Genomic DNA, 13,748 nt, shown 5'->3' with positions numbered 1-13,748 from the left:
TGCAGCTGCTGCATCTGTCCTCATCACATTACTAAAACATTGGCATATTTCGTGCTCTGCGTGTGTGTCATTGAAGCTGGGATACTTGTATGCTGGAAGGGATGCATTTCGACAGCAGATACACTGATGAATAATTAAACATCCCATAGCAGTAGTTGTACAGGCCATTGAATATCAAATCAGCAGACCACAATAGAGTGACAATCCAGGACAGCAGGGGGGAGGCTGGCTTTAAGAGGGTCGCCCCTGCTGTGTCCATTCCCTGGGATGGGATGGGATGGCATGGGATGGGTGTGGCAAGTAGCAGCAGACCACTTGTCCTTTCCATCCTCATCATTAATGTCATTTTTAACTCTTGGCTAATGGTTCTCTGTGCACCAGCCAGCTTTGCACGATGAAGGTCAGATGAGCAGGTTGAGATCTGAACTGGAATAATTACCAATCATGCATGGAAATATCTGTGCCAACGTGAAAGGGAAAAATCTGTTGCATGGGTTCCCTTGTAGCTGTATAATTGTTTTGAATATGATTACTAATTGTATAAAGTACACATTATACACAGTTGTTCATCACATGGAAGCATCAGTATAATGTTATTAGCTAAAATCACTCTTGTGGAAGTGACTTCTGTCTGTTGCTACAGCTGTCAGAACAAACTGGATTCTGCCAGGGTTATATATACATTTTTAATATTCCAGATTATGAACACTTGAGTGGTTCCCCCATTTTACCTCAGAGTATGCTCTGGCTACCCATTTCTTACTGCGCTCACAGCACCCCTGTAGGTATGTAGTTATTTTGGCAGAAAGTTAAAATGGATGTTTGCTACAAGAGTCATAAATCAGTAACAATTGATTCAGAACTCTGCTAACCAGAAGGAGAAAACACATTACACCTTTAAAAAAAAAAAATCTATTTACCTATTTTTCTTGTCTTTAAAGCACTTCATGGTCTTGCACCAGCCTACCTGTCTGACATGCATGTCAGGCACAAAGCTTTTAGTTGTTTCAAAGTGCAGGACAAGAACTTTTGATGAGGCAGCTTTTAGTAGCCATTAAAACATTCTGCCCAAGGATCTGAGAGCAGCTGAAAGTGTTGATCTGTGAACTTAAAACCCACCCCTTCAGCCTGGCTTTTGATTAAAATATTTTATGGCCATTATTTATTTTATTTAATCACTTAGTTTATAATATTGATGTTTTAAAAAATGTTGCTCCCTTTTAGCAATTTTATTTGTTATTGCCTTACATATATTTTATTGCTTTTTAATGTATTTTAATCTGTTTTATTACATTTCTTTTCTTGTAGTCTCAAATTATTTTACTGTTGACATTTGTACTGTCTTGTTAACAGCTTATCAGCTCGAGGCGACGTTTTGTCCTTTAACTTGTCTTTAAAAGTGGCGATGGATTGTCATTTTTATTCTGCCTCTAACTTAACTCTATCCATTTCTTTCCTCAGGCATAAATTACGTCCTATTTGACAGCCATGCTTATGAAGCTGAAGCGAGGATAACTAACACAGGATGCAATTCATTTATCAGAGCTCCAGTATGAGCAGGCCCTGTGGTGATCCTACACTCAGCTAAAGCCAAAATCAAAGTACTGCAGTATCGTCAGAGGCACGAGCCACCAGATAAGTTGTATCCTGGACTGAAAGACTGAAGCACACAGATTGAGCTCCTCTCTCTGTGAACCCTCTCTGTGTTTTCTGCAAAATCGACCGCTATAAATATTTACATGCCGTGTCTGGCAGCTCTTAGAGACGGAGAACACCTTGAGACAGACTGGTTATGACTCTGTGACCTTTTACGTCACAGTAACCCTGCGGGCTGGATGTGAGACTGTTGTGTTTTTTTTGGTTGCTGAAAACAGGAGAGAACTTGATCAGTAGCTTCAATCCTTGTTTTGTGTTACTTTGAGCTGCGCCTCCCTTTCCCTGCTTGTGTATTTTTCCCCCCGCTGCAAGCCTTTTATAGAAGAAAACACAGATACACACATTACAGGGAAACACTTACTCACAGGCATTTGCATTTACTAAGTCTGTGTTTTAAACTCCAGAGTCAGACTGTAAAACTGACTCTTTCCCTTTCAGAACAAGCATAACATTCTAATGCTAAAATATATTTAAACACTCCACATATATTAGCTAAACTTGCCAATATATTGCCATTTACCTGAATGTTTGCAAAATATAAAAATCATACATCTCTTGTTCTTAACTATAGCTGGCAAATATATGGACAATATGTGGTCATGTTTTCAAAATGTATGAAACTGCAATAATTAACATATATTGCAATAATTTGAAATATATTATTTAATATATTCTACAACACATTACAAATATACTGGATTGTTAAATGTAGGTCAAAATAATAGATCTCAGTATATGTAAATATATTTCTGTTGCATAAGTCGGTGTGTGTATTAGTGATAATGTTGCTTCCTGTCCTGACTTGCAAAATATATTAGTGTAGCTGGTGAATCAGTGAGGATGAGTATGTATACTAATGCTTGTGTGGGCGTGTAGAGTGACTTGCTTACACCTGTATAATCTGTCTGCTGACCTGTTTGCACACACGCCATGGGCTGTGCCATGTGTTCCCAGCTGGTTGACATGTGGACTGTGAGAGTGAGCAGGACTGGCCGTAGGGCTATGGAGCTCACCGCCTACCCACAGATGCTCCAGGGAGGCTACCACAGAGTGACCGGCCTCCACTACATGTCCTCCTTCTCTGATGCTGAAGACTGCTGTGATGACACCAGCTCAGGCAGCTCTCTCACCTTGGACTGGCAGACACAGGGGACTGATGGCTGACACCAAGAGGTGTTACACTACCAACATGTAAATAAACATGATAAAATACACTGGAAATGTGGTGTATTTGCAATAAAGTGGGTAACTGATGTTGAGAACAAATAGGATGTGAATGTAGTTTGTTGTTTTTCTACAAATAATATTCTCTTTATTAGATAAATCTTTTTGTAGGGATTGATATAGTAATTTTCCAGATTTGTGTTGCAAATCTTACTTAAGTGGTGGAAAGCAACTTAGTACTCAAGTACTCTACTTAAATACAATTTTGAGTGTGCTTTACTTCAGTATTTCAATTTTATGCTACTTTATACTACTCCATTACATTTCAGAGACAAATATTTTACTTTTTACTACAATTACATTTATCTGAGGTTACTGGTTACTTTTCAGATTAAGATTTCACGTTAAAAAAATCAATTTATAAAATATGATTCATGTTATAGGCAACAGTATACAGTAATCGTAATCAAAATTAGCTCCACCTTGACCAATTACTTTATTAAAATGCTGCTTACACATTAAAGCACCAGTAATAACAAAACAATAATATAATATACCATTATGAAAGGGGACATTCTGCATCATGAGTACTTTGACTTTTGATACTTTAAGTGTTTGAAATGTAGTGGAGTAGAAGTATAAACAGTGGTGGAATGTAAGTAGTTTTACTCAAGTACTGTACTTACAGTTTTGAGGTACTTGAGTGTTTCCATTTTATGTTACTTTACTCCACCACATGTACAGTCTTTGACAGCTTTAGTTACTTTGCAGATTTTGATTATTAATACAAAATATACATCAACTAATAAATTATGATAGGCCTATATTATTAAGTTAAGATACCCAGCAGTATATAAAGTAATTAAAATTAGCCCCACCTTTACTAGCTGCAACATCAAAGTGATGTGATGCACACATTAATGCGTCATTAATTATAATCCAGTAATATAACATATTTGATTCTGAAATGTTCCATTCTGCATAATGAGCACTTTTATTTTAGTACTTCGTATATTTTGAGGCCAATACTTTTGTACTTTTACTTAAGTAAGTATTTTGAAGGCCGGACTTTTACTTGTTACAGAGTATTTTTACACTGCAGTATTTCTACTTTTACTTAAGTGAAAGGTCTGAATACTTCTTCCACCACTGAGTATAAAGCAGCAGAAAGTGGAAATACTCAAGTAAAGTACAAGTACCTCAAAATTGTACTTAAGTACAGTACTTAAGTAAATGTACTTATGTGATGACAGAAATAATGACAGATTATGGTGTTGAGCAACCAAGGTACCGGATCCTGACACCACAATCTAAATTGCGATGGAAATTTTCATTGTTTTGCAACTAACGCGTCTACCCATATTTTGCCAGCAGTTTACATGTAGTCATTTTCTCAGAATGACCACCACAATACGCAAAAGCAAAGACATGCTGGTTCCACAGTCAATTAGTCTGACTCTGAGTCAGTCCATGAGCACTGAAGGGAGGGTTAATTGTTTGCCAACAGCATTGCGCAGACCTCTTAAACATGTGGCAACGGTTGTGAGATTAATCTTAAATTGTTTTAATAAATCCCAAAGTTTGTTATAAGATAGATCTTGGTACAGATTTACATTTATTGAAAGAAAGGATGTAACGTTAGAAATGGTGACACAAAATTATCCTCAACTGTGCCGTTCCTCTTTTTTACGGGAGACAAGTACCTTTACTTGAGTGTTTCCATTAATGCTACTTTATACTTCTACTCCACTAGGCTACATTTCAGCGGGAAATATTCAACTTTTTTACTCCACTACATTTATGTGACAGCTGTAGTTATTAGTCACTTTTCAGATAATTATTTTACACAGAAAACCTATGCGTTTTTAAAATGATACATAGTTAAGGAATAAGTACCATACAGTATAGAAATTATTAAAATTTGCTCCACCTCTTCCAGCTACAACAGTAAAATGCTGCTTAGGCTGTAAGTAAAAGATCTGAATACCTCTTTCACCTCTTCACTGCCCATGTGACTTTTTAAGTATAGCCTCGGGAAACCAATTTTGGTGTGCCAAGGTGTCTCACTTGTCTGGGATTTACCGAATCATGAAGGAATCATTAGTTTCTTCCGTTCATTTGGGCGAGTGGGTGGGGGCATCACCGACAGTAGGCTACAAAAAGCCTTCCCCCTCGGGCTCACTCTCACTTTTTAGCAGCTTTACGCACGCACCAAACTCAGAGCGCAATCTTCTTCGATTTCAGTACAGCTCCGTTTGGATAGTTAAAACAAACCATGGCAGTCATGATAAGAAATGAAGTTTTCTCCTGTTATGTTTTCTACGGCGTGCTTCTGGTGATAAAAATGTACATTTTAGCAATAATAACGGGACAAGTGAGGCTGCGTAAAAAGGTGAGTGACTACGAATTAGAAAGAAGGATCAAAACGGAAAAAGCTCATTTTGCAGCACAGTCTCAGAACCGGGGAACTTTCACTGATACAAAGTTTTTTCTTCTTCCCTGAAAGGCTTTTGCCAACCCTGAGGACGCGCTGAGACACGGGGGTTTACAGTACCACAGACAGGATCCATACGTGGAAAGATGCCGGAGGTAAGAGAGCAGAACGTTTGACACTGTCACGACATGCTTTTACTTTGTAAAGATACTTATTTACTTTCAAAGTTATTACTTTGTGAAAACAGAGACTGCAACCATGAGAAAAATCACCAACAGGTCTTTTTATTTGACTGTAGCATCCAGTGGTGGAGGAAGCTATATTCAAATCCTATACTTACATAAAAAGCACTAATACCACACTGTAAGAAATACTCAGTTACAAGTAAAAATCCTCCCTCAGTAATGTAAGTGAAGTAAAAGTATGTCAACAAAATGTACTTAAAAGTGTAGTAAAAGTATAGTGCTCAACACAGGAAAATGGCCTGCAAGTGTTATACTATATTGGAAAGCAGTATTTTACCAGTACTAGTTACTAGTTTAAAGTATTTTATATATTGTTGGGTAGGTTAATCTATAACAATGCATCATATTTTATAAGCTCATCATATGTAAAATCTTGATTGTAACTAAATGTAGTGAAGTACAAAGAGGCATGAAATGAAAATACTTAAGTACAAGTAAGTCTAATTTGTAGTAGTTGAGTAAAAGTACTTAGTTACTTTCCACCACTGAGAGCATCAGAAATCCTACACACTTCTCTCCAGTTTCTACATTAGGACTATAATTATTCATTTACTGTGTAACTGATTAGTAACAGGTTATGTTTAAAGGTTAAACACTGAATGTCCTGTAGCTTGGTACTTTTCTAAACCTGCATGTACCAAATAATAGATATAAAGACAAGAAAAACAATAAGACTAACTAATCTCACTTTAATATTTCCTGCAAGTGTTGATTTTCCAATAATTATTTAAGAATTGCTTTTTTCAAGGGAAATTTTTCCAATCATGTGATTTGTTGGCAGCCTGTAGGAGATGTGCTTCACTGCTTTGTTTTGACTTGTCAGAAAATGATCCGTGACAGCAGCAAGGAAAGCAGATGTTTTTCTACAAGTAAAAACTTTTCCTTCTGTTTTCCCTGTATGTTTATCCTGGATCATCCACAAAATTGTGACAGGATGATATGTCTTGGGATTAATTAATGTTTGTGAGTTGCTTCAACATGACGTGTTCAAACAGTCTGCAAGCCTATTCATCACCCTTTGTACGTGCTGTTTCTGCAAGAATGTTTAACAGGGCAGGTTTCCTAGAATAATATTATTAATTAGTTGAACCAGGAAGAAGGGAATATGTGTTGCTGATAAGTAGTTTGACTAGGCTACTAAAAGTACAGAGTCACAGATTTCTATTATTGTGTAATGCAAGTGAGATATGCAGGTCTTTCCCAGACTGAATTAAACTGGTGAGTCACCTTACTGAGACATTACAGAATCCAGTGTTAGGTAAGCAAGGATTTCTCACCCTAATCCAGATTTTGAATGAGACACTGAGTGAGGAATACTTTATATGACATCTCATCAATGCATCATAGGTAGCTGAGTCACAACGTTACAAGCTATTGAAAACAGATGTGTGTGACATAAATCGCCTTTTCTCTCCTATAGAGCTCATATTAACGACATGGAGAACATCCTCCCCTTCCTCTTCCTTGGTGCTATCTACTCCATGATTGGACCTTCACTGGCTGTGGCCCGCTTTCACTTCCTGGTCTTCTTGATGAGTCGTACACTGCACAGCATTGCCTACCTGTTCGCCCTGCAAGCACCAACCCGCTCTCTGGCCTACATCGTTGCACAGATACCTTGTTTCTCTATGGCTGTGCAGATCCTAATGGCAGTCGCAGCGTATGCCTAAATATCCAGAACTGAGGGACTGAACTAGAGATAGTGTTCTGGCTTGAAGGATGGCGATTACAATCTGTGACCTGTGTCAGAAAAAGCAGGAGGAGGATACCTGAGAGTCCTCCTGGGAGGGAGAACATAAAAGACTAGAATGTCAGTGACAGTGCAATATAAGGTGTGTGCTTACACCACAGCTGGGTTTTGTGAGATTTTGTCAGTATTTTTAACATTTTATTTATAACTTTGGACTCTGAGAATGTCTTAAAAGTTATTTGAAGTTGACATCTTGTACTGTATTTACAAATGCAAATGAAGGTTATTGCTTGTTTTTATCTTTTCAACCAAGTTTTGTTGAAATGACCTGATGAAATTTAAAACTCACTGACGGACAGTTGTAGACATTTAGTTTAAGCCACTTTGGAATATTTTCCAGCACTGCACTGTATGTTCATCCCTGCCCCCTTTTGTGTTGACGCACAACACAGACCACCCTTCATGTGGTCTTGTAGTCTTCGTGGCTTCATCTGTTTCCTGTGTGGACATCTGTTATGTTATCGTTTGTCTGCGTACTACGTTCAACAAAAGCCTAATGGGTCCTGGCATGATTAGTGATAATGTGTTGAGAGATTTTATACCACCTGATGATTTTATTGTGTGAGTGAAACTGTCTCAAGTTCCTTTTAAGGAAGAAAGGAATCCTGAAACTTTGTTTGGACTGGTAATAAATCTTGCAGCAACCTGCAGAGAAAGAAAGAACAAAAGAAATTGTGAAAGGTTTTCTGATATGTAATATTTTAATTTTTATCTGTTTTTAAAGTCTTGTAATAATTTATTATTCAATTTAATGTATACAGTAATGTTTGAATCCCTAGATACATTTTTGTAGGCAATAAAACAATTCATACATGCAACCAACTTGACTTGAATGTGTGTTAATTCAGTAATATATTCATTCATTTAATTGTATTTTAGTAGAAAGATCATTCTGTTGATTTTGCCTGGTCGGGCAGACAGTGTGTTCTGGCGTTACGGGGACAGGGCCCCACTTTGCATGTGTGTGAGAGTGAGATGATCCAGAAGTCCGCGGCAAAGCTCCAGCATTCCTCCACCTGTTATGTAAGACTTTTGGCTGTGCTGTTTTCCATCCAGTGGGGCTTGGAGGGTGCTGGGAAGCAATATAGATGTACTGACAGACAGTCATTCATTCATACCGAACATGATTACTGTCTGCATGTCAACCCGTTCAAATTATCTCTTGTATTTTGAGTGAAATGTTCTGTTTTTCCAACTGTTACATCATCTTTGGCTTGGTTATTTCCTCACTCCTGTGTGACTTCTATTTGGCTCCAAGCAGTAATTCCTAGCCCTACAATTATGTACTCCCAGTGTTATGTTTGGCTCAGAGGGCCATGGCAAATAAAGGGAGAGACACCAAAAATGTACTTAAATTAACTATTTTATTTACAAAAATATAACTTAAAGTGCAAAAAAGATTAAATGAGATGTGGATGGCAGTACAGTCAGTGGTGTAAGTAAACAGATTTGTGTAAAGTATATGGTGTGTTAGTGGGGAACATGCTAACGGAGCCAAACAAAGCACATGGAAAGAGTCTGAGAGGACCAAGATGGTAGCTTTTACAGTGACTGGGAGCACTGGGCTCAGGTGCTCCCACTCAGCCTTAGTGGCTGGCCTCGCCTACCAATTACATGAACCTGCAAGAGAAGTGGAAACAAGGCACAACCAAACAGGCCAGACAGCCATCACACCAGTGCTCCTATTACCAGTGATTTTCCTACCAGTGATGACTAAACTTGAAATTACAGAGCTGGAATATTTCATGATTATGGACTTTTTATTCCAAACAAAATAAATATAACATGCTCTGAGAAGGTGGGAGGATTGGAAAAGACTAATCCTTTGAGAGAATGAGCATTAACAATACATATGATCTGGGTGAAACATAAAGCTAATGTTATGCCAGAGACACAGGGGTGTGTCTATATCCTGTGTATGTCAGCGGTGTGGTTGTCTCAACCTGCCTGTACCTGCATGGTAAAAGGAAACAAGGCACATGTCCTCTTTCCCAGTCTTTGTCACTATTTTTCATGAGGTGAAGGAGCTGCAAGGCCTGACTCACACAAAAATCACAGATCACAGTGTGTTGAATAATTGGAAATGTATGGCTACATAAACAAACTTTCTTATTCCTTCTGTTTTTGCTCATGCCAGATCTGGTGATAACAAAAGCTCTGTTCTCTTTGCCCCTGGGCAGCCCCTTTCAGGATATCAGTTCATGTTGGATAGGATATTGTTCAGTGGGTGTAGGCTCGCATCTGGCTCCTTCGATAGAGAGAGTGAGAGAGAGAGCAGCCAGTGGCAGCACTTAACCTACGTCAACAAGTAAGCAGCTAAGCAAAAGTAATTTCTGTGATTTCATCAAAATGAAGTTACATCATTATTTATCCCCACCTTGTGGCCACACTCAGAACTAAACAGTGGTGGAAGAAGTAGTTTGATCCTTTAAAGTGGCTATAATTGATATTTTTATAATATATCAAATGACAATGTGAAAACTATATGACAACGTGGGGGTTGTAGGCGTAGCGATGTACCTACAGAGATTTATCACCTGAATCCCCCTTGGCTTTACAGCGAGTTTCATTGTTTAGCTGTTTTGGTTCACTCTCACAACGTTGTTTTTGGGCGCAGCAGGCAGCTGTTTTCAGTGGAAAAGCTCTAAAAATCCACTGTACACTAGCTGCTCAACACTAAACAGCAGACAGTCACAGTTAGGGACAAGCTGGTGAACATAGTGGTGCATTTAGACGGAAGATATTTCCCTCAGGAGTTGGCAGAGACCAAAACTGAGTTAAAAGAGTGAACACTGGACACAAACACGACTCCAAAAGAATGATATGTTGCTCTGTAACTGCTGGATGTGTAAATAAGCAAATGTATGCTAACAAGTTCACCATATCAACTTAGATTATATGTCACTGTTGTGTTCACTTGTCCCCAAGCGGCCAGACACAAAAGAAAGTCAGTTATGGCAATCCTACTTAAGTAAAAATATAAAAGTATCAGCACAATGTATTCAAATTTATTTTATTTTATTTTATTTTAATTTATTTTGTATTTGTACTTCTCTAATCTTTGCATTTCTGAAATATTCAATAAGTTTACCTCTTTGAGCCTTAAAACAGTTACTTAAAGACATTTGAGTTTAGTGGGGAAATGTCTTTGGTAGACCTGATAAAAACTCAGGACCTCTGACAGGTGACAGGGACTCCAGCTGCTTTTTTGTAAGGTGTCAAACCAAAAATGTTGAGGTTAGGATCCACTGGTTTAATCTTTAACAATGTCTTGTAATTTATAAGCGTATCATATGTTTTAATTCTGTAAAATCTTAATCTGAAAAGTAACTAGTAACTTTAGCTGTAGAATAAAATGGTGGAGTAAAAAGTATAATATTTATATAATATAATATTCCCTCTGAAATGTAGTGGAGTAGAAGTAAAGTACAAGTACCTCAAAATTCTACTTAAATACATTTACTCAAGTACCGTACTTAACTACTTTCACTGCTAATTAACAGTGCTAATTAACACATGGCTCCAATTCTCACCTTCTGAGACAAATTGTGTGGCCTCCTACATAATCACACCTGAACTCCTCATTAGCCTACATGGCAGCACAGGTGGTACACTTAGTTAAGACCTTTGATTTTCCAGTTTTGTTTTTGTATAATTACAGTAAATACCAGTGGATAAGAGAGGCAGACACACGTGGTGTGTGTCCCTCGGGGACTGTGCCACCATGTCATTAACAGTTTAATTTAACAGTTCAAATTTAAAAAGAAGAATTTAAGAAAACATGTTAGATTTTCTTTTGCTTGAAACAAGCAAATTTGGATGGCAGAGCAGTAAGTGATTTTCACGTGATAAGATTTCTTAAAATAACGATGTCCAGCTACCAGAAGTCTTACAACAAGACAAAATTACTTTAAATAAGATTAGTTTATCAAAATTTCATATAGGTAATACCTGTATAGAGCCTTATCCTACCAGGTTTTGAGCCTACAAGCTTCAAGTTGGTGGACTGTTGCTGTGTCGATCAGTGGGTCCACCACTTGGTCCATTCCAAAATATTTCAACTTTTGGAGTGGCATGAAAGACCTCAATGTTCCACAGATGACTTTGGTGATCCTCTGGCTTTTTCTCCAAACCACCATGATGAGGTTGACCTTTTTGGTTTTGAGTGAAATGTTTCAGCAACTATTGGATGAACGGTCATGGAATTTGGTACAGATATTCATGGTCCCCAGAGGATGAATCATAATGATGTTAGTGATCCTCTGACTTTTCCCCTAGCGCCACCAGCTGGCTAAAGTTTTCACTTATCTAGTAAGATATCTCAACACCTACTAGATGGATAGGGACAAAATGGTACAGACACTCATGATCCCCAGAGGATCAATCTCAATGACTTTTCATCTACCACCATCATCAGGTCAAAATTTCAATTCGTCCAATACTTTGGTTTATGACTAAATACCTGCAAAAATAATGACGTTCCCATCAGTTTGTATTATTTTGTGTTTAGTACTAATTAACGAATTACATCAGCATTTAGCGCAAAGCACCGCTATACTTACAGCCTCACAGGTCTGTTAGCATGGCTGCAGACTTAGTCTTGTTTATTAAGGACATTGTGAAAATATCACCTTTTGATGACACTTTTGACAAATAATGATGGAGTTACTTCAAAGTTCTTTTTCATCGTCTATATCATTTTGACTGTTTGCGGCACAGACATTTATCATTGCTGTAGATGTACGATGTGCTATTCTGGTATAGGACTGATTATTCTTAGACGATAGGTTTGTATTGCATAGGACGTAAACCATATAAAGCACTATTGTTATCAATGGAATGTGACAGGTTGAAGAAAAAAAATTAACTCATGCGAACAAAAGTCTAAACCTTGAAATTAGATATTTTGTCCCAAGATAAAGTTGAGAATATACCGTCATGCAAGCCAAAAGACTTAAATTTGAAATAAGATGTTTTTGTCATGAAACTTCAAAGCTTAAGTGTCCAAGTATACTGGAGGTCCTGTAACATGTCCCTTGTATTTAGCCAAACATAACCCCAAATAATAAAATTGCTAACGCTATAATATAAGATTATCTCACTTAGTAATAGAGTTTTTGCAGTGTGTGAAAATCTACCAGAGTAGCTGTCAGTTCACATGAGCCTGGCATCAATTACCTGTAACACATACACACAGATACAGTATATTATAGCTCCCAGCCACAGAAAGTTCTTTACAGAGCCGAAAGCATTAAAACAGGTCAAAGAAATAACTAAAATTTTTAAAATAGAAAATAAATTGAATAGAAAAGAAAAAACAAACAAAAAATTAGAGTCTCTGTGAGGCTGTAATTTGGCACAGCAGTGCTTTGAGATAAATGCTAACATTGTTGTGCTAACATGCTCACAGTGATAATGCTAACATGCTAATATATAGCAGGTGTAATATTTACAATGTTCACAGTGTGTTAGCATGCTAACATGTCTTAATTCACACTAAACACAAAGGACAGCTGTGGCTGATGGCTAATTCATTAATGTTATTAGTTTTGCAAGTATTTACTGTAGTCATAAACCAAAGTATTGGACAAATTAAAATTTTGGTAATTTCAGTATAAAGAAAGTTATGGCATAACCATATGGCATATTATAATTAATCCTATTGGGAACACAAATCACTAACTTTAAATGTAGGACCATCATCAGGTCAAAAAAGACAAAATACCTGCAAAACCATCCAAAAATCAGCCTCAGCTGTGCTTTGTGTTTAGTGCTAATAGCTGTATGCTGACACACTAAACTAAGGTAGCGGATATGGTAAACATTATGCTAAACATCAATCATTGTGAGCATGCTGATGTTAATAATTAGTTCAAAGCACCACTAAGCACATAAATTTGCAATTTCATTGTAGGCCTGAAATGTGGTCTTAAGAGATTTAAAACAAATTTTGAAAAAATCTGACACAGAACAACTGAAGAACACAGACTAAATACACTGAGGTAGGGGAGACAACGAGATACAGGTGGAACCAACTGACACAGGTGAAAACAATGAAAGCAATCAAAGACAAGGAAGCAAAACTACCACACACACGAGGGAGGGAGAATTCTACAAAATAAAACAGGAAATAACAAAAACCCTAACCCATGACATGCACTTAGTTATGTGTAACTGGGTTCAAGTGCCTTAAAAGTTATCTATAAAATGTTAAAATCAATTTCAAAGGTAATTGGAAGCCAGTCTGGTGACACAGGACTGGCGAAGTAAGGTGTTGTTTCTTTGTTCTTGAAATCCTGGCAGCAGAATTTTGAGCAAGCTGCAGAAAGGAAAGACGTTTTACTAATACCAGTAAACAGGGCATTACTGTAGTCATGATAGGATATAATGAATTATGGTTTCAATATTGTTAGTAGAGATAAAATCTTAAGTTTTGTTTTTGAGCAGATAAAAACAACTCTGAACTACTCATTTAAGATTGAAGATTGCAGTCAAACAA

At 37.4% G+C, this 13,748-nt stretch overlaps 1 protein-coding gene across 1 annotated transcript; it reads left to right on the top strand.

Moving 5' to 3' along the window:
• The first annotated feature begins 4,996 nt into the window (after positions 1 to 4,996).
• ptges (prostaglandin E synthase) lies at positions 4,997 to 8,067 on the top strand. Its single transcript, XM_044175478.1, has 3 exons — positions 4,997 to 5,212; positions 5,327 to 5,409; positions 6,920 to 8,067. The coding sequence occupies exons 1-3, from the start codon at positions 5,096 to 5,098 to the stop codon at positions 7,167 to 7,169; spliced, it is 450 nt and encodes a 149-aa protein (XP_044031413.1). The 5' UTR covers positions 4,997 to 5,095; the 3' UTR covers positions 7,170 to 8,067.
• The last annotated feature ends 5,681 nt before the right edge of the window (positions 8,068 to 13,748 follow it).

Source organism: Siniperca chuatsi, linkage group LG18, assembly GCF_020085105.1.
Source record: "Siniperca chuatsi isolate FFG_IHB_CAS linkage group LG18, ASM2008510v1, whole genome shotgun sequence".
Lineage (NCBI taxonomy): Eukaryota > Metazoa > Chordata > Actinopteri > Centrarchiformes > Sinipercidae > Siniperca > Siniperca chuatsi.
Note: the sequence above shows the minus strand (reverse complement) of the source record. Positions and strands in the feature narration are given on the sequence as shown.